The sequence below is a fragment of the Polyodon spathula genome, chromosome 52, assembly GCF_017654505.1.
Source record: "Polyodon spathula isolate WHYD16114869_AA chromosome 52, ASM1765450v1, whole genome shotgun sequence".
NCBI lineage: Eukaryota > Metazoa > Chordata > Actinopteri > Acipenseriformes > Polyodontidae > Polyodon > Polyodon spathula.
In genome coordinates this window covers 968766-991516 of record NC_054585.1, presented here as the reverse complement: position 1 = coordinate 991516, position 22751 = coordinate 968766, and the positions used below count along the sequence as shown (strand labels likewise).

Sequence of the window (22751 nt, the reverse complement as noted above, 5' to 3'; positions counted from 1 at the left end):
TTTTTTCTGACTTTATGTGAACAAAAAGACACACATTTGCCCGTTTCCCCATTGGAAATAGTGATATTTTGAAATATCACTGTCCTGGTCACAAAAGCAAAGTTTGTGGGGAATAATAGCCCTGTTCTATACTTTTGAGGCATAAGCAATTAGAAAATAACACTTACTACCCAGGAACAAAAATTGTGTTACATAGTGTAATCCCTGTAAACTTTTTTCTATGTTGTCCCCTCTTAGCCCTCCCCCTCTTCCACCCTTCTTTATCTCAGCTGATGACTTTGCCTTGGGGGACACCTGTCATCTTCTCCCTCCTTCTCCAGACTATATAATTTCTTCCTACACCCCCTCCTCTCCTTCTCCTGATTTTACCCCTCAGTGGTGGAATGACCTACCCACGAATATCAGGACTGTTCAGACCCTGACTGCCTTTCTGCACCTCCTCAAGACACATCTGTTCAAACAGCATCTGTAAACCTCACAACTTTCAACTCTACTGGACTATATGGCACCCATTGTACCAGTACTTGCATCAGCTTGTACTTGCACTGAACTGCTCTCTCTCTCTCTCTCTCTCTCTCTCTCTCTCTCTCTCTCTCTCTCTCTCTCTCTCTCTCTCTATATATATATATATATATATATATATATATATAGATTAGAGAATATTTTTATTTTCTATGGGTAAATATCTGGACTTTCTTCCTATGTATCGGGACGCGGGACTGTCCCTACCAAATAGGGATTGTTGGCATATATAGTGGTATGAAACATGCTGGGATATACATCAACCCTTTGTTAGAAGTGAGTTTTAACTGTAAAAATAAAGAAGAAAAAGAAACACAAAAATATATAGATTCTACTCAAACGCATAAGAGCATATACGGTGGTGGAATGTTTGCAATTGCCTTGCATACGTGAATAAATATATAGGCCTTTACATACAACATACATATAATATATTTTGTAATGTGACGTGTATATGTCATGCGGTACGTCTTTTAACGTGTTTTTATTCGTTTGTAATCCTCTCAGATCAGGGCCTAGCTAAACGGGTTCGTTCCGATTAAAAGGTCTCGTGGTAACTAACATTAATTCTGAAGGATTTCTCTCTCCGAACACCCTCAATGCATGTCTGCATTAATAAACTACATTAGAAAGAACATGTTTTGTGAATTACGTCAGAATCTCCTCCACGTAAATGCTTTAAACAGCTTTGGTGAAAATCTAACCGAATGATAACTTAAAAGACATGCATAGAACCATAAACCTTTTTGTCTGTAATTCTCAGTTTTTTCGTTATGCATTTAAATACAAAATTCCATTAAACAACAGCACAGTACATGTGTGGAACGGCCTCTTAAAAAGCTTTATTACTTTTTTTTGTTTGTTTGAAACATTTTATATTTCGTTCAGAATTTAGGAAAACACTGCCGACAGCAAATATTGCGAATGAATGGCTTACTACTAATAAAATCACACGTTTCTGAACCAGCATGTCATTGAACTATACAGTGTGGTTCTAGTAAAAGTTTTGAACAATTAAAAATAAACGTTAGTGCAATGGTTTATATAAAACACAGTGTGCTACACAGACTGCATAATTCTAACAACAGGAACATTGTATTCTTCTGTGTAAGAGCATGTTATGTATTATTATTATTATTATTATTATTATTATTATTATTATTATTATTATTATATATTATTATTATTATTATAACCTGTAGGTAACATACTATAAATGTAGTTTTCATTTTGATGTTACTGGTACTGTCTAATATGATTTTAAGGTTGATCAGATTGCTTATTAACATACTTTCGAAACTAATTATAAAAACCCTATGGAAAATGTGGAAAATGGTTAAACTCCTCAGAACTGGAGTGACCCAGCGTAGACTTTAACAACAGCTGCTCGGCCGGTGACTTACAGAGTCGCTAGCTCTGTCCTGGCCGCTGCCACCAGCATCGACCCTTGCAGTAGCGTCACACATGTAGCTAATCATTATCAAAATGGCGAATTATATTTGTAAATTACCTGCAGCATTTGCTTCTATTGATATGTAGGCTATACTGTTGGGTCTAGTTCTCTTTATAGTAAAACTTTGATTAGTGCGCACTTTTAAAATGATTGGAATCCATCTGTTTAACCGTTGCTGTAAATATACGTAAAATACCCTGTATAAGAATGTTACCTTTAAAAAAATAAAAACACAGGAGCTGAGAAATGTTTATTTCATGTCATTTAAACTGTTGCTCTTTGGTGTAACCATAACAACGCCCGGTCTCTCATAACAGCGCCCCGTGTAAACTGTCATCGCATAGGTATCTGAAAGCCTCGTGGAATCATTACATGCTTCGAGTAAAGTAAATGTCACCACACTTTATATAAACTACACAGAGTTATTAATCCTGGGTAAACCTAATACTTTAGGCCTTTTAAGAAACGTATGTTATTCAAAAGGTAGATATAATGGACCACTCTTATTAATCTTATTAAAACGAGTTCCCTTGCATACACCTCTATTCCTAAATATGTACATAGCCAAAGCTCTCATACCAGCAAGGACAGCCCAAAACCGTCAAAATAGTCTTTAGAGATGTTCCTGTAGACAAGTGAATTAACACGGGGAATGAAGGGATTTGCTGGAATGACAGCTGTGGTCCCTTTAGGTAGTTTAAATAGTTTCTCCATTGTGTGTTCTGCAACCAGCTTAATGAATGGAAAGGCGTGCCTCTCAAAGAAATACAACAAAACACAAAAGTGCAGACAACAGAGCGCATAATGAACAATTCTCAATTCTGTTATAGTACCTCGCACTGGAACAAAGCACTGGCAGGAACATGAAAAGGGACATTTGCATGATGACAATGTCCGGACGCGGGGCTCCCTCTGCGGCTATTGTGTACAGTGAAAGATGGACACGTGTGTGTGTGAAATGTATTGGAGGACTCGGCCAGAAGACAAGGAACAAGACAGCACGCGCACGCCTCTGGCATCGCGTCTAGCGACTCCCCCTTTCAGCCTCCCCTTTCAGCACCTTGGACAAGGCAGAGCTGCAGCAGTGTCGCCGCTCAACTCAATGCCTTTGTTATGCTAAAGAGCAGCACCAGAAGCAACTCGGGGTCAGCTGACGCTGCTTATAGTAAGAAAGCCCTTACACAGCTAGTTATACGTCTCAAAGTTAACTTTAAAGCAGTTTTTATTTATATTATTTGGATTATATATTTCAAGTATTTATTTACTGATGTATTTATGTATTCTATGTAATAGTTTGTTAGTTTTAAGTAGTTTGTGAGGACAGTTTTACTATTGACAAGTCTGCTTGGATACAGCAAGTCGGTTTTTTCTTTACGTTTTTGTTTGTACATATTTATTTAAATTAGAAAGGTATTTTTGGTGAACCAAGATGTTGCTAGAGCACCCGGGATCCAGCTGTCAGAACCAGAACAATTTCACCAGATACAGCTCCAATCAAGGTAAGAATGTTGTGTTTCTTAAAAATGTATCTCAGAAGAAAGAGAAACGCTTTCCAAAGAATATGCCATGTTCGCTGTACTGATACTCCGTGTGTAGTAGACTGTGCACACATCCTTTGCTTGCTGCGTTTTCGCCGGTTAACACCCTGATGTTTAGTGGCAGGGCATAATATGCATGAAATTGTACCTGTCAGATTCCCACTGCGCCTCCTAAACGGAGCTCCTAAGAAATTCACACCAACGCCAAACTCCATAGCAGGGAACAAGTGGTTGTGACAAATAGCTGTGTTGGTTTGGCCAGATAATACAACATTGTAGAAAACAAAAATGACCAAACATAAAATCATCAGTAAAAGTGATCTAAAAATTGATTGCTGCATCTTCAATTTTACTCATGCCTCGTCAGAGAGATTCAAATCTGAATACAACATTAGATTTAAACCAGTTTCAAATGCGGTATGACTTAAAACAATTGAATTTATATACATTGAAATATATTATTTCTATGTGTACAAATAAATATGGACCTACACTCTGATAAAGCTTTTGTCAACATACTACCAAAGGCAAACCTCTTAGAAGGTGGTTGTGGCGAATGTCGTGGTATTGGTTAATTCCCTACTGAGGTATTATTCGCAGTGATATTGCAGATCTTTGTAATGTTACCTATAAACGGATCTGTAACGAACTTTGTGTACCCAACAAACCCACATTCTAATTATATACATATTAACATGATTATCCAACCATTTGCAAAACGCTATTTGCAAGTATAAAAAATGTACTTACAGAATATTGAAATAACCAAAATGCTATGTTTTAAAGACAATGTGTATAAATAAAAAGATTTAACACCTCACTATATTGTAGACATGCATTTTTACAGTGTAAATATGAATTTAGTTAAAAGTGGTAACTATGTATTTATGTATTCAAGCGATTTTTGTTGACGTCGTAGGCCTATCCCTTTAAGTAACCTTAAGCTGTCTTTTTTTCGGTTGCGTTTAGCCCCGCTGGCAGTAGACGGTATGAATATGTAATGAAGTCCATTGTTAGTAAATGATATGAACAGATGTAAAGCGCGTGCTGTCATTCCACACCACCATTACTCATTGCTGTCAGGCAGAGACCACCTAGACACTACAGCCCCGAAAGGACACAACCACGACCTGCCTGTGCGTCCGCGCGGCAGCTTGTGTGCCTGGCTGTTGACCTCCCCTTGGGCCTGCACGCTCAACAGGTAGTGTGTCATCACGACAGGTGCACGACTGTAACGAGGCACCCACAGCTAAACATATAGAAGCAACACGTTTTACACTTGTAAACTGGAGAAAAAACAATAATACACAAAAAGGTGAAGATTATAATCAATATGCAATTCACAATGTGTGCTTTCAACAAAAAATAAATACATACAAGCATAAATACATACATACATACATGCATACATACATATATACAAATATATCATATTTTACAATCCCCGTAGAGAAAGCTTGAAAATGAGTACAATATAAAGTAGATATTGAACGTCAGTAACCTATTTGTGTATGTTGCTCATTTAAAAGTGAAGGATTAACTTCTCTTTTAAGTTGTATAAAACTACTGAGATGACTGCATTTTCTAAACTGGACAAAGCACGCGCTCTTCTAAATTACTGTCGTGTTTATATACGTTTTGATCTTATAAAAGCTCAAAACTATGACGGGGATTTTGTGAAAGTCGCTTTAAATCTATGGTAAATGAATACATGAAACAACAAGAAAAAAAATCAACGTCACCTTCAATTACATTAACTAAGTAAATGTAAAAAGCATACATGCAATCCACGCACATCAAATCGTATTTATAAGTTATGAAATTACTAATGACTATTAACTTAATAGTAATGCTTTCTTGTAAACATTCTGTGATTAATTTAATGTTTTACAATTACTTTATATTAATGTATAAAATGTAAATGAAAATATATATCAGATATAAATATATATAATATATATATATATATAATATATATATATATATCTATAGAGAGAGAGAGAGAGAGAGAGAGAGAGAGAGAGAGAGAGAGAGTATTTATCTTATGGATGATTTCAAACATAGCGTATAATATTTTATTAAGCCAGAATTTGTGGCGTACAAATGTGCCCGTGGTTTTACACTCAGTCTTCTATTTATCCTCTGAATAACAAACTTGAGATCCCATTACATAATAATAATAATAATAAATAATAATAATAATAATAAGAATAATACATACATACATACATACATACATACATACATACATACATACATACATACATACATACATATATTATACCATATGTCATGCGCAGATCTCAAGTTCCAAAAAAGCCAACCACAATAATATAGATCTTAAAATACAAACAAACATAAATACAGCACACACATTACAGCCAGCGGACCAAAAATTAATAATTTTGAACTTAGAATAGACTGGTGCATCTTGTATAGTTATAATAATAAACTGCTAAATATCTGGTAGAGTCGATCTAATCGAATACAATGGAAAATGAACAGTTTTCTCCTAATGCGTCCTTTTTCGTGAAAACCCCATTAAGATCAAGTTGCTTTCCTTCGATGGCCCTAGTTTATTTTGCCGATCATAAGCATCGCTCATTTTATTCCATTACTGTCTCCTGTCCCTCCAAAAGAGCACGATCAATAAGATACAAAATATCATTAAAACGTAAAAGTAAGAATGAACATTGAAGCATCGCGCACCTTTCACCAAAATGTGTTTCATATACTCTGGAAATGCAGGCAAACGGGGCATTGATTTTGAATTCATCAGAGGAGACATCAGCGGTGGCACTACGCTTGATTTCCCAAGGCACCTTAATGCACTAAAGATCACTGTCAATACAATGTATCTGGGTGTTATCTCTCTTAACATGTTATTGAATTGCCGATCCTTTCCAGAGTAAACAGTTGTCTTTGAGAAGTCATTGTGTGGACATGTCCTGTTTTTAAGACATACCTTTTCCGCCAATCTTCCTGCAGTCTGTTAACAGAAATCCGACTGACACGAAATCGAACGATTTCAACGACATGAAGCGCCTTCCGTTGCTTTTGCAGGCGTTGGTGGCAATTGCCTGGCAGTCTGGAGGTTTAGAGTTCAAAATGTACCATGCATTGAAACCATATAGTCTGTCAATACCAAATACACGTTATTGTACCTATTCATCAAAGTGTCAGTGTTTAGGCATCCCTGTTAAGCGTAAATAGTCCCGAATGTAGTTATTCACTGTATTATTCTCCACTGCCGATATTAACACATGATACAGCAGACGCACAACAAGGTAATCAGATACACAATACCCGGTTAAGAACGATGCGCTTGTTAGTATTTTCATCGACAGTGCGAAGCGTCCTTATTCTTTTCTGAAAGCAATGATCGCTGCCTTGCCTTTTACTATTGTTGATGTCAATGCTTGTAGAATACAATTGCTCTTTAGAATGAAATGACGTAGAATTTGGTAATAACAGGAAACTGATGAATTACAATCAGTGGGAAGTGGGAACTGTTCTTAAACGATGTTTAGTACGACTGTTTGGACCGATACGTTGATGACTAAGGGTGTACACTTACAGTACAACATCTGTCAGAACAGCACTAAGCTGACAGTTACCACTCCTTGATATAAGCTTCTCTAATACACTCCTTCTGATAATCTTATATTTGGCGATATACATTTTGATTTATGTATTGTTCTGCTCTCCGTTGCTCTACACTGACCCTGAAATATGGACCCTACTCAACTTCAGACTAACGCTCTACCCACGTCTAGCCTTGTTTAAGAATCTGCTTTGATAATATCACCGCCCTCCATTTTTAGATTCTTCTGCTCTCAAGTGTAAGTTTAGCTTGGTCTTCGACATCTCACTGGTAACCCAGCAAACTCCCTATCAACAGTTTTCCTCAACTCCCAGTCTCGTGAAATTCTTTTAAAATGGGCTTTATTATACAATGCAACAACAACGAGTTTAATGGACACATATACGTTAATAAAATATTTCAAGAGAACACATTGTGTCCACTAATCGTTGTTAAATTCCAAAGGCACGCCGTGTCAGTACAGAAGTAGACCTATAGACCTGCTAAGTTATCCATGTATGCTGGTATAATACATTCCTTTTAAATGTGAAATGAATCGTCTCCATAGTGTTTTACTGATGTGTTACTTGCAAGGCACATCTATTAATTGAATTATGTTTTTGATGTCACGGTCAAAATGACTTTATACGTGTGCTACACACTTATCAACAAATACAGTTTAATCAAATCGTGAAATAAAATAAAACACTGGAGCAGAATACGCGAAGATGACTGAATTTAGAACAAAATATTATATGAAATATTATATATGTGTAGCGCCACTCTAGAGATAATTAAACAAGATTAATATACTCGTGCATACAACTGAACCCATGTGTTTTGCACCCTGTTGACCTTTGAGTCCTTGAAAGCGCTCCACCTTTCCGCTTATTGTCTGTAATGATATTCCATCTCCCGTGCCTCCTCTAAACTCCCCAGTCACTAAGGGTAACCGCGCTGCACGCTCAAGCCTATGTTCTCTCTTGCATTCACGAAGCCAACTCCAGCGCACTGTACAATCCGCGAGAACCTTCGATAACAATACGCCTGTGGGATTTCTGAAGTTGCCTGCTCTTGAAAAAGCCTATACATTTATACTGAACTGAGGAAAATCGTCATACCGTGAAGGGACCCCCTAGTTTTGTTGTACACAGAGGGATAATGCAAGATGGATTCTCTTATCCAGTGTAACGCATCCAGTGAAGCTCCCAGTACGGATATGCTGCTTGCCCTGTTAGCTCAGAACGAAGAGCTACGCAAAGGTATATGCTCTTAAAGATATTGGAAGTCTTCTCAAGTGTGAGAGTTTGAAAAAAGAAAAGAAAACACGTATACATTATTAACAGCATGCTGCTCTCTTTCTGTGTGTCAGAGTCAACTTTCTGAATGACTACGAACACTATATTAAAAGTGACAACATTAAAACGTTGTGTTAGTCATGAACGCATAGTAAGGTTGTTGTTTTTTGGAAGGGAGATATGTATAAGTACATCTGAGGGGTTTCTATTAGCTTCGGTTGTCGGTTTATATAATATATTTTCAGGTTGAAATTCGTTTTATTGAGCGGTGTTTCATCCAAGGGGTTTCAATTCTAAAATGCAGGAAACCTAGTATTTACTGAACTATGCATCCAACGTAGAAATATTAGGTCAATCTGATATACAAAGATGGATTTTACTAAAAATGTACTAATATATAATATATATATATATATAATATATATATATATATATATATATATATATATATATATATATGTATGTGTGTGTGGTGTGTGTGTGTGTGTGTGTGTGTGTGTGTGTTATACTTGCCACAGTTCTAGACATTGACATGCTAATCCATTCGCATGTGCAACGTCAGGAGAAATGTTCTTGTATTATATTAGGCTGCCTTCATATTGAGCGGAGGATGTTACCTCTCGTCAAAACTATATGTAATACCGTTCGCTCTCTTATCTCTGTAATGCACCGGATTACGGCTAAAAGAGGTAGGCCAGGGATTAGGGGCAGAGAAGGCAGATCTGCGGGGATGACATATGTCTCATCTTTTTATTCTTGCACACCACAAAGCAACGTTACCCAGCATCTTTTTAAAAAGAGAAGACAAATGCCATTATCCACTGAAAAGTTTTGACAAAGATTTTTTAAATCACTTTTTCGAATAATAAATTACCTTGATGTATATTAACTCTTTGTTTATTATCTAGTTTATTTATAAACTTGTATTTGTCGTGAACAAAATCATATCCTCTTCATTGACAGAAGTTAAATATTTTATTTTTTGTCCCCTTGTTGACCTATAAAAACAAATATTGAAAAAATAAATAAATAAATAAAATAATGCATTGTACATTTTTTACAAGTCGGCAAAATAGTGTTACATACAGTTAGTTCACAAATAAAAGCATTTAATTAATGATTGAAACAAATACATAGAGGATTGCAATACTTATGAATAGTAACCATATTTATCGAAGCTGAATAGGTTGTCTTTAACGAATTATGACCAAAAAAAAGTTGAAAAAAAAAATCGAGAGGCCGTTAGTTAAGAAGTCGTGGCAAGACAAATTATTTGGATAAGCTGGTCGTTGTTTCAATTTATAAAAACTGTAATATTGAAATTGATTTTTTTTGTTTGTTTGTTTGTTTTTTTGTTTTTAAAGTTATAATATCTCAATTGTCCTGTAGTTTTGCACAGCGTTATAAATTAACAATGGGCCTGTGTTCGCGCATCTGTTGTTCCACTCGCAGGTGTGCTGTAGTCATGATTAATGTTTTATAAAACCAACAAAAGAAAAGTGATGCTTCCGTCAGATAGGAGCTACCAGCTTGCGCCCGTAATTAATTATTTAAAAGATAAAACCTGAAATTTAGGCTCCCATCCTTTGACTATAGCCAGACCGGAATGTTAATAAATAAATAAATAAAAAGTGTCTCTTTTTATCCAACATCCAAAAGTAATGTGTAAAACAAGAAAAGAGAACTGACAATAATATTTCATGCAGCGCGTTAGTAAATAATTATAAAGTAATTTCTGCGAAAGCGCTGTTGGTCATTGTTTAAAATAAAGTTACCATTAAACTCCGTTTGAAAGGATGTGTTCAAGGGCGGGAATTCCGAATGTATTTGATACAGGTGTATGTAATATTAATACTATTCTAGCGTTAAAATGTGTTTCCAGATATTTATAAGACGAGCTGTGCTCTTTAAATGAGGCTGTCTCTCATTTCGCCTCCACTGTCCAGTTATTTTGAAAAAGGAAAGACTAACAAAGCCCTGTCAATTTGTATATGTCGATTTTTTAAAAAAACAATAACATATACAGTTTTAGAGTATATACTTGCAAAACAAGATTCAAATCCTGCGTGTTAAAGTCAGCCTGTCACCCGGACATTCTGAAAGGAAATGCAGGTTCAGGCACCACAATGACTCGACTGCTAGAGGGCCTGCTGTAAGGAGAAGACTTTCGTGTTCTCAACTTTACAATTAATACACCATGAGGGGCAAGCTGTGTTAAATAACGGTATTTAACCGCTGCTACACACATTTCCCGGGTTCCACACCTGTCACCTAAAACAACGTGTTCCCAAACTGTACCTTTCGCCATTTTGAAATATGAGCAACTTGCAAATGTGAGTGGACTGACCCACAGTTCTGACTTCAACTTTATTTTTCTCTACTGCAAATAAATTCTATTCACAAAACGCAATGAACTTTAAATAAATTGCGAGCTTTGTGTACTGGAACTATTACAAATGAAACTTTTGGAGTATAGTCTGGTTGATAAGTGATTTTTTTTTTTTTTTTTTTAACTGCCAAAGAAAATTCAGCTTTGCAACATAATACTGCAATTCATATATAGTGGTGTACAGATAACGGTTAACAGACGCATTCTAAACATTTGGATTTTTCTATACACCACGAGGCTTCTTCACTCCGGCACTGGTTGGCTGACGAGCTATAGCTGTAGCCATTATCTCTGCTTGGTTCCTTAGGGGATTATTTTTTTTCACTGCCTCGTTCAGATACAGAAGGCGCTCAAGATCGGTGTTGTTTATATGACCATTAGGCTTACAGTCTACAACACACAGGAGTGCATGTAAAGGAGGAACGCTATCACTTGTAATGAGCTGAAGGGTGGTCTCTGAATGCACAAGTCAAGGAAGACGCAACTTTTCTTTCTCCGGCAAAGGAAAAATCAAACCTTGAGCTTGGATTTCGGAATGCAGAGTAAGGGTCTTTCTCCTCAAGTGTCTATTCAAGTGGTCCTTCTCCCTTGAGACTGGGGTATAGTGGGGGGAGAGAGAGGGATCTGTCACATTGATTTCTCAAGAGTCAAGGTTCATATCAATTTAAGAGATTATACTTTTCTTGGGGGGGGGGGGGGGGGGGGGGATCAGATTAGGGGGGGGGGGGGGGAAGGGGGGGGGGGGGGGGGGTATCGTATTTGTCGGCCCGTAAGCTGTACACATAAAAACAAAATGAATTTGTGTCCCAGGCTACGCTGTCCCCTGTGCTGTTGAGAAGACGAGGAGCTCGAGTTCTTTGGGGTGATTAGATCGGTGGATGTCGCGTGCCCGGTATTGTTTTTTCCTCCAAAGTTATTGTTTACGGAAATGGGCTGTCAACCTTGGACTCTTACATTAGCTGGCAAGTTCTGGGTGTTTTTTACACTTTGTGAAGTTGTGTGATTTATACTTCAAAACCGCAGCAATAACCTACACACTATTTCATGTTGTGTTTTTGTGAATCGAATAGAGCTGCATCAATTGTTAAAGTCAAATTTGAATTGTTTTTCGACATACAATGCTGAAATGTTTGTATTGCTTTTTTGTAGTTGTTAAATTATATCTGCTTTTGGAACAGGGGATTTGTTTAAAATGTTTTCATGTTCAATATTTCCTAAGTGGAATACTTCTTTTACATTTTAATATGCTGTGGGGTTTTTTGCTGCTAGAATAGCATTTGCATGCAAATTATTTGCAATGAATTTAATATTAATTAATATTTCCTAGTCAATCTTTTGAACAAATAGCATAGTTTGTATTTTGTGATAGCGATTTTATTTGTATTTTCTTTTATTTAGATTGTGGGTTTGTGTAAAATGAAAATAATGGCTTTTAAAATATTGAAATATTTGTTTAAAAGTTTGAAATATTGATACACATATAACGTGCAGTGAGCTTATGATTTTAGTAGCGTGTAGTTCAATGTTGAGAATGAATGCCCCTGCATTAAACTAACACGAGCGCACATGTTTTAATTATACGAAAAAACGCACAAAAAATATGACTTTTTGGTTTGTTTGTTTTATATGAGATATATTTATATATTATATATTATATATTATATCTATATATATATATATATATATATATATATATATATATATATGCATGATTATACTTAATCTTAGTTTTTTTTTTTTGTGAATTGCTGCTAACATATCGTTTTTTAGTTGATAAAAATTGATAAAAAAGACATTATAAATTATTGGAATGTTCCACAAAGTGGTGCAGTTGAATATACCTAACTGTGCAGACCAGGGCATACTGTTTATGTATGTGTGGATTTCTTTGAGATGTGTCGCAATATGTATTGTCTACTATCGTCTTTCAAAAGCAAGACTGGGTCTCACAGGTCTGAGTGTAAGAGCACATCAACGGTAAACACACGCGTAACAGAGCGCTTTGAAAACATGTTTAATACGTACGCTTTCCAATTTACCAACACATCTCTTTATTATTATTATTATTATTATTATTATTATTATTATTATTATTATTATTATTATTATTATTATGTAGGCTAACCATTCAATATACAGCTGTATAACAAGAATAGTATGTAAACCTAACAATACTAAAAATGAACTTTACAAACAGATGTGGTTGATTGAGGAATAAAAAAAAATCAAACATTTAACATCTATTTGAGCTGAATTCCAACATGCTTTTAATACTACCAATAATAATAATAAAAATACTACTACTAATAATAATAATAAAGAGATGTGTTGGTGTCTTGCAGAGATCCCTATGTGCGCAGGCTGTAACCAGCACATCGTGGACCGGTTCATTCTCAAAGTGCTGGACAGACACTGGCACAGCAAGTGTTTGAAATGCAGCGACTGCCATACCCAACTGGAAGACAAGTGCTTCAGCAGAGGCGAGAGCGTCTATTGCAAGGAGGACTTCTTCAAGTGAGTGATCATGCATTGTACTGTCCTATACTCTGACAAGCCGGTGCCAGCTTCTTAATACCAGTGAACCACATGCGTGCGCTGTAAACCAAATATTCAAGTAAACTTGCATCGTATGCAATATCGTTTAAACACAGTTTAGTATGCATATACTTTAAACTGCAGTGTTGGTGTTTTTATTTTTTTGTGCGTCTGAAGTCAAACAATTAAAATAAACAGCTTTGTTTTTAAAATCTGTTGCATAATATTTGTTTAATTTTAAACATGAAACAAGGAATTAACGAAATTAAATGGTTTTGATTAATTTACTGTACCATATTTGTGTGGGATATTTTTTTTTTTTTTTTTTACAGTGCAAGTATAACGCTAGAGTTATTGCGATTTTATTATGAAATTCCTGGACGCCGTTAGGCTACTTATAAAAATATCGTAGTCCTGGATCTATATGCAAGATCTGTTTTACATTTTGAAATCTGACATCTTTTAAAATATACAGTTACAGTAATCTAGCAAAAAACAATTAGCCTGTAGTATCTTCATAACACATGCATTGTAGAAACTGCCATTGCTTACGTTGAAATCGTTCATATTAGAATCCATAATTATATATAGGCTACAGAAGAGGCAAACAACTATTTCCATTTAGTAATTATTATTAACATAAAATAAATATATTTCTATAGCTTTTCTATACAAAATAACGTAGCTGATGATTCTGCATTGGTAAACCTACTGTATTGTATTGTAAAGGGTATTTTATTTCCTATTTTTGCTGTCTCTCAATTTTGATGATTTTACCCAGGGCAAGAATGAGTTTTTTCTGTGTGGGGTGTGTAATATTGCTCTACTTGCGCTAAGATGGTGAGGGGTGTATTTACTTGTAAGAGCATACACCTTGAGAATCATATAAATCGCTAATTGTTTTTCCAAAAGGAGGTTTGGGACTAAATGCGCCTCCTGTCAGCAAGGTATTCCGCCTACACAAGTGGTCAGAAGGGCCCAGGACTTCGTTTACCATCTTCACTGCTTCGCCTGTGTCGTGTGCAAGCGGCAACTAGCAACGGGAGACGAGTATTACCTAATGGAGGACAGCCGTCTCGTGTGCAAGGCTGACTATGAGACCGCCAAACAAAGAGGTGAGTCGGGTGCTGCAGCCGAACCTGTCCCTCCTCATACACTGCTCATGACTGGGAGTATATCAGCCTCTACCAAGGATACCAGGGTACTGTAGAAATACACGTTTAACAATGAAACATACCTCTTGTGTAAGAGATTGTAAACACATGCAAATGTTTCATTGACTTGTTTTACACGATAATTTAGATAACCAGAGTTTCCAAAATAATAAGTTAAAATCGAATTAATGTGGTAAAATCAATCGGTTAATCAATCGGTACCTTTCTTTTTTTGAGTAAGGCCTTTATAATCTTTTAATAGGGTTCGTATAAAGTATTTATTTTTGATGCACAAAACGTGTTACCGAAATATGTAGTTCTTATTGCAATATAAGAACTTTAGAAAAGGCATTACTAATTTCAGATTTTCACACCAAAAGATGTAAACAAAATAAAATAATTTTAATACAATCTAAGATCTTATTAGGCAATATGCTCACAGATTCAGGAACAATGAACATTAGGCATATATTAGAGTTTGTTATTATTATTATTATTATTATTATTATTATTATTTTAATATTATTATTCGGTGAACAATCACTTTCGCCAGTCCTTTACTGTCTTATACACCGTGGTGGTGGGAGACCTGTGTAAAAAAAAGTTAATAGTAAGGTTGAACCTGAATTTTTAATAACAAACTCTAGTAGGCATATGAACACAACAGAACGCTGTTAATACCAAAACAAACAGCATCGGTTTTATTTGCAGAAGACGGGGAGAGATTTGTGGAAGAGCAAAGTAACCTAAGTACAACAATACGCAACATACATTCAGTAAGACATGACCTCAGACAGCTGCATGTCCTCTGTGTGATGTTAGGCCGTGTAGACGGGTGGCCCTCAGAAAGCAGAGGCTCTTGAATGAGGAGTATATCATCCAGTGCACTTTTAAAAAGCCAAGCACATTTCTACTCACCCTTCCCGCCCCCATTTAAAAAAAAAAATGTTTTGCAATGTTATTCTCAACACTTCAATTATTAGAAAATAAACACTGCTAGTTTTTCAATTACTGTCTGTTATGTCACCATGTATAACAAAGAATATACCCCAAAAACTGTACATATAAGCAGTGGCGCTGGAACAATTTTTATAGCGGGGGTGCTAAAAGCCATTGAACAAAACTGTAGCCCCTGAATATGAGGGAAGCAGATGTACAACACTTCAATCCAGGGATGCTGCCGTACCCCCAGCACCGCTAGTTCCAGCGCCCCTGTATATAAGGCTGTAATTCCATGTTAGGTTTCTGGTGACGTTGATAAACCATTCAAACTCTCTTGAGCTATGTCACCACAAACCCTTCATAGAATTAAAGATTTATTATGCAGAGTTCGGTGTGTATATTATTATTATTATATTATTATTATTATTATTATTATTATTATTATTATTTTATTATTGGGGACATTCTGCAAATCCAATAGGCCTAGTTAATTCAAATCAATAGGCCTAGTTTGCCAATTAAACGGTTAAATCTCAAAATGCAATCTACATAAAACTGGCATCAATAATACAAATAATTCAATCATACTGCAGAAAAAAACCATAAAAAACAATGTTATTGCAGTTAAAATAGTTCTGCATATTTAAAAAAAAAAACATAATTTAATAACATTGAACGGGTTTAGTTTATTAGTATAGGACTACTTGTAATACACCAAGTCAAAGTCTTCTTCCATTTTGTAGAAATCTATTTGAAAAAAACTTTTTGTAGTATTTTATACACTTAAAACCAAATGTTTAAGAATTAAACACAATCCCTCAACAGATTTGAAAACATCTTTGTGCCTATTTTAATTGTTTGAAAGTATAGTATGTGCTGCACAAGATTAATTTTAATTATTTATATAAATGATGTTCTGCAGTGTATAGTATCAAATCTGGTTATCAAAAATAATTGAGATAGGCCTCTATTTCAAAATTATATCCAAATTATTTTGCAGTAGTAGTTCTGGTGTGATTAAGAAATTAAGCATGTAAAATCAATATACAGATTTAACTTTCTTTGAAATTGTGCTGGCCTGAACCCATAGGCATCAACATGGCTGACAATTATTTAAACACAAGCAGAAATGTACCTTTCACATGTCTGGCAACAGCCAATCTGATAATGACCTTTTGTTCAGAATTGTGCTCTGCTTTTGCTCCCATCTAAATGTCTAGAAATGAAGGGTTAGCCCTGTCAACGTGTTAGCCAACGCTTTCACTTTGCACCCACTAACCTTTCATTAACAACCGTTTTGAACTGTGCGCTTCATCTGTGAGGTCAACAAGTCATCCATAAAACACTTGACCCATCTGTGCTAATAATCCCTGCAGCCAGCCTTCCAATCAATAGGGCTCTTCATCTGTGCTGCAAATTCAAGTACACTGGAGAAAGAAGAATGGACATTCCACTCCGAACACTTTGCACCACATCTCTTGGGCCGACAGTCAGCAAATTATTCAGCCGATCAGAACAAGCATGCCCTTCAGGACCAGAAAACATGTTTATTATGTTTTTTTCCGTCTTAATCAAAAGAGCATGGCTTTGAAAAGGGGTGCATCCAGTCTGATCACTTTGTCACTCATTTTTAAAATACACATATGATTTATAACAGCATTTAATATTATTTTGCAATCTATTCTTGTTTTCCCTCTTTTTAAAAAACAGACTGAAATTATTTACATTGCTAAAAATTCTAAATACAAAATTAGGAGCTGGATTAAACCAATAGCAAAACTAAATGAATATAGTATAATTAAATACTGCATTAACCACAAATGACAATCTTGAAAAGAAGGCTCATGTGAAGGGATTTAACATGTGTTTAATTAAACACTGAAAGACAAATATCCCCTTAAAACCAAAGCTGGTTTGAACTGATTCAGTGGGCACCTTTTGTTTAATGCTATATAACCACAAGTAAGCCATTCGTTTACTCAAGTTCCTTCTGATTGATTGTATTTTGTAACTAACGTTCTGCAACATTTTAAGATTAAGCACAAAGCTTGACACATATCTCTGTGGCTGTTTATTCGTCATATAGGTTATGTATTCTAATTGTGAGTAATAAAAATGACAAATTAGATTACACCTGATAATTACACAATAGAAAGTTTGCTAGTTAGAAAGCAGACTCAGTCAACCCAAATGGCATTAATGCATACCAGAAAAGAGTTCCATGTAGAACCTATATGGTCTTTTTGGGATTTACCTGCAATCCTTGTAATGTTCTATAAACAAGCATTCTTACATACCATTCTGAAAATGGTGTAACCTGTTACATTTGAAATAAAAACATTGATAAATCTAATCTAAAATGTAAAAAGTGCATGTGTTTATTGAACACAGGGTGTTTTATTGAAGTTGTTTTCACATTATATAATATCTACGCATGTAGACCAGTTTGTCTTAGTCTCCTTGGAGTTTCCAGTCTGTGATATCGGTGATAGCATTACAGTTCCCTATATTTCAGAGGCAGACTCCACTGCGAAACGACCCCGGACCACCATCACAGCCAAACAGCTAGAAACGCTGAAAACCGCCTACAATAACTCCCCCAAGCCAGCCCGACATGTCAGAGAACAGCTATCTTCGGAGACCGGGCTGGACATGAGAGTAGTGCAGGTATCTTATTTCATCTCAAATTCTATTGGTAAAAAGCAGAGAGATAGCTGGGGGTAAGTGTGGGACTGGAACGAGACAGACAGACGCACAGGACAACACACTTAAGAAAACGTAACTATAAAGACAGATAGAGATATTATAAAGACAGATAGAGACAGATAGAGATATTATAAAGACAGATAGAGATATTATGGTACATACTTCTTTTTTTGCATATTTATACAAGTTTATATGTGTGCTAAGGCTTCGTTTAATGTGTTGTACCTTTTAAAATGTATAAATATTGTTTGCCTTGCAATAGATGTTATAGAAATGGGTTTAAGATTCAGAGCATAAAACGGACAGTTTTTTGTTTGTTTGTTTTTTGTTTTATTTTTAGTTGTGCTCGGGTGGGGGTCGTCTAACTTGTACAAATACATTTGTAATTTGATTAATACATACGTGCTAGTTTAAATAACCGCTTTTAAACAGCACAACATACAAAGACGAGTTGTGATTCAGCACCAATGGTCTGGATAGCGACCCTGACGGGAGCCTAAATTCCACGTCAAAGGTATCGCCTTCTGTCGACAGACCAGTCTGGTAAAGGTCTAGTGACGTTAAATTGTAGTTTAAATAATTACATATTCTAAATTGCCTGCATATTATAGTTATTCTACCGTTAAACTGCAGTTACCATGCCTACAAGTCATAACCGTATCCCTCATATTGTTTGTTTCCTTCGTTTTTTATTCATGTTTATTTTATTTAATAGAAAATACAAATTGATTACGGTCTAAACGTACTGCTATATACGGTCATCGTATTTAAACACAAGACCTTCCTGAAGAATCGTGACGTATATTGAAACAAGCCTATAAAATATTAACGTTGACGTGCTCTCGCCCGCACCTGTCAACTCGCCTGGCCCGCGGGAGACGTAGAGTCATAAAACTCTGAAACCGACTGCAGCTTCGAAAATCGTGTGAAACTAATGTGAAATAAATATTGAAAATAATACATTTACACCTAATATATTACCTTTATGTTGTTTAAATTTAAAGTTGTACTATCTCGTCACACGACACATTTGGCATTTCAATAAGGCAACTAATTAATTTCTGAAAACATTACATAATTGTGGCTTGCTCATATAAAAACTAGGTTGGCTTAAATCTTGTGTCTGCAACACAAAACGACTGTGCTGATTTGAACACATTTGCTTTATTGTTCAGCTGTGTTGGCCTTAAATCAAGAATTACAACAGTCCATGAAACGAAATAAAAAACTACTTTTTCATGTGATGAATTCGACTAGTTTTTTCCACGTAATAAAAACATTTATTACAAACGTATTATGTTTATAATTTTGGTTAAAGAACTACAGGAACCAGCTTTTCATAAACAACACTACAGGTGTGTTTGTGTGACTTTGGTACAGGTGTAACACAAGCATAAAACGTACCCCTAATTCTGAAACATTGTGACATCAATTATAAATAGCCCCTCTGAGCACATTAATTATTTACTGTGCAAGCTACAGCAACAGGCCTTGTTCTAGCACAATGTATATGAATTCATGGACGAATTAATGGTTTAATCAATCAATCTTGGAGCCAGACTCAATGTGTTAAGCAATGCAAATATTAATACATGTTTAGAAGACCTACAGAATACAAAACACCTACCTAACGTGAGGCTTACAGTTAGTTAGTTAGAAAAGCAATAGCACACATAAGTTAATGCATTGATTTAATAAAAATTACCAAACTACCAAAGAAAATAGGAGCACTCGTATGTTTATCTTGCATATGCAAAATTTATCAGCTCACGAAAGGAAACGTATAAATTAAATCATGAAAAAGCTCTCCTTCTCTATCTCTATAGATATTCAACCCACATTGCATTGGTTCTTTATCATTATGGCTAAATCTATGTTTTGTTTTTTGTTTTGTTTTTTGTATCAAATAATTGACAGGTGGACAGATAATCTTTTCAATTTAATTCATAATGCAGAGCACACTATTGTTGAATCAGCCAGCTAGTGTAGTTAAACTGATCCACACCCGCTCAGGACACAGTGATGATGTGCCTCTGATTGTTTCTTCAATATAGGTTTGGTTCCAGAACAGACGAGCCAAAGAGAAGAGGTTAAAAAAAGATGCAGGCAGGCAGCGGTGGGGCCAGTACTTCCGCAACATGAAGAGGTCCCGGGGGAGCTCCAAGTCAGACAAGGACAGCATTCAGGAGGAGGGGCTGGACAGTGATGCTGAGGTCTCCTTCACAGGTACCACTGGCTTGAGCCGGGCAATTGCCACAGTTATTATTATTATTATTATTATTATTATTATTATTATTATTATTATTATTATTATATTATTATTATTATTAATAATATGTACATACATACATATTAACTTTATTGTAAAATGTTCTTCAATATTTCAATATTACATACAATAATACACTCTGGTTATTACACAGCAACCCTAATCTGTACATTAAAAATGAATACAGCATAAAGTAAAATGACTGTTATATTTATTTTGCAGATGAGCCATCTTTGCCAGAGATAAGTCACTCCAATGGGATATACAGCACCCTGAGTGAGGCCTCCCCAGCCTTGGCCAGACAAGCAGGGAGCCATGGTGCCTTCCCAATGGAGCATGGTGTGATCCCAGCCCAGAACCAGTACCATGACATCCGTTCCAGCAGTCCCTATGGCATGCCCCAATCCCCAAGCTCGCTGCAGGCAATTCCTGGACACCAGCCACTCATCTCTAGCCTGGCCTACCCAAACTCTGGGCTGGCCATTATGGCCCAGAGTGCACAGGGAATGACCCAGGCCATGCGAGTGTTGGGCGGAAATGGACCCAGTTCAGATTTGTCCACCGGGAGCAGCGGGGGGTATCCAGATTTCCCCGCCAGCCCTGCCTCATGGCTAGATGAAGTGGACCACACCCAATTTTGATGATCTGGTCCTCTTTCATAAACTGTGCTGAACCCAGCAAGCCTTTCAGGATCTTTTTCTCAAGCCCTATAGGACAGGAAATAAAATTAAAAAAAACATTACTGGTTACCAAAAAACAAATAAAAAAAGTTATTTTTATTTTCAACAGGAACAGACAGTCAATAACGTGTCAGAACTTCACTGTAAATGGGGGTTTGAGTCTCTCAAGGGACTGAACACAAGAAGCTGAACAACCCCCTGACAGGGGTCTCTTTATTGCGCTGGAACCAAGCTCTTTTGAACTGAAGTCTACACATTGTTGGGAACACCAGTGCAAGATTCATCAAAGAGAGAAAAATCTGTAATAGGTAGAGACTTCATTATTTGATAGAAAGGGACCTTCTCTGTGAGAAATGGTGAAAAAGTACAAGCATCAACAATAGATACTGGACTGTAGTTCCAACTGATGACTGAAGAACATATCATGTGCTTCCTCAGATGGGCAGTAGTCTGGAACAAGCAATGCAGGGTTTTCTATCCTGATGCTTTCTAGCTAGTGATGCCCATGCATTAATTCAGATCTAGCTGTCCTATGAATGCCAATACAACCTTTGTTTTTGTTTCAGTGGCTACTATTGGAACTATAACGTGTACCTTCACTGATGTGTAGGGTGTTCTTGTAACTTCTTGTCAGTCAGAATGGGTGTTTTGGTGTGTCCCGCCCGCTGCCCCCCTCACAAACTCTTGTGAGAGACTCGAGATCCTTACCCTTGCTTTTCTTTAAGTATTGTAGGTGTGAGATCTGGATAGGTAACATTCCTTGTCTGTCTTTTGTATTGTCGATCCGAACACTGCAGAGCTTGTTTGTCATGTTTCGATTTTCAGTGTCTGATTGTTGCCAAATGTCAAATGTGACAGCTCATATTTTCTGGTGTTTTTATTTTTATAGTAAACCCCTACCAGATAAAAAATTAAAGGATTTCTAACCAAACTCAAATACTGGACATTTTAGGGAAACAACCCCAGTAAAAGTGGACCCCTGTTTAGAAGTGGCTATTCTATGCATTTGCCTGCTGTCTTCAAATGTATCTTGTACATCTTGTTATATTGATTGCACCTGGGTGTGCTGGCCCCAGGGCAGTGTAAAGGTTTGTTTCTGTGGAAATGTTTTATGTCTTTTATTTATTCTCTCTGATGATCAAATTATACAAGTCTTTAATAAATTTGGCAACTAAAGTTTGCAATCTTTACTCTCTCCTAAGTGCCTATACACTGTCTTTGACTTCCACATTTCAGAATTCCATTTTATTAGCCCCATCAACTCTGTTCTACTAACCCTGGTAGTAAAATAGCTTATTTATTCCTTAGTTTTCTTAGTTTATTCTAACATTACTTAGACAATAGTCTTAGTTTCTTTACATTCCCCAAAGTTAGTTATTACCACTTGAAAATACTTTGCCCCAAAATAACTTTGTCAAATAGGACTATTATTGTGGCAAGGTTACAAATTAAACATTTACAAACCTACACAGTGTTCTACTGAACACTGATGTGGTAAACATGGCTATAAGAGATAGCAAAGACATATAATAAATATACATATAATATATATGTGTGTGTGTGTGTGTGTGTGTGTGTGTGTGTGTGTGTATTATATATAATGTATGGGGACTAGACCTTTAAAACAAGTGAACTAGAACCCCTGAGTTACAAATACTGTCGGAATTGAGCTTGTACGTAAG

General features: G+C 36.1%; 1 protein-coding gene across 2 annotated transcripts; it reads left to right on the top strand.

The window, feature by feature from the left end:
* Window positions 1-3245: 3245 nt before the first annotated feature.
* LOC121307054 (LIM/homeobox protein Lhx3-like) lies at window positions 3246-22207 on the top strand. Of its 2 annotated transcripts, none has more exons than XM_041239147.1 (6): window positions 3246-3482; window positions 13128-13297; window positions 14231-14433; window positions 17930-18081; window positions 20175-20346; window positions 20612-22207. In XM_041239147.1, exons 1-6 carry the CDS (start codon window positions 3405-3407, stop codon window positions 21028-21030), a joined length of 1194 nt encoding a protein of 397 aa, XP_041095081.1. In that variant the 5' UTR covers window positions 3246-3404; the 3' UTR covers window positions 21031-22207. The 2 variants fall into 2 exon arrangements, with proteins under 2 accessions (XP_041095081.1, XP_041095080.1); XM_041239146.1 differs by lacking the exon at window positions 3246-3482 and adding an exon at window positions 8055-8358 and having other exon boundaries at window positions 13126-13297.
* Window positions 22208-22751: the final 544 nt, after the last annotated feature.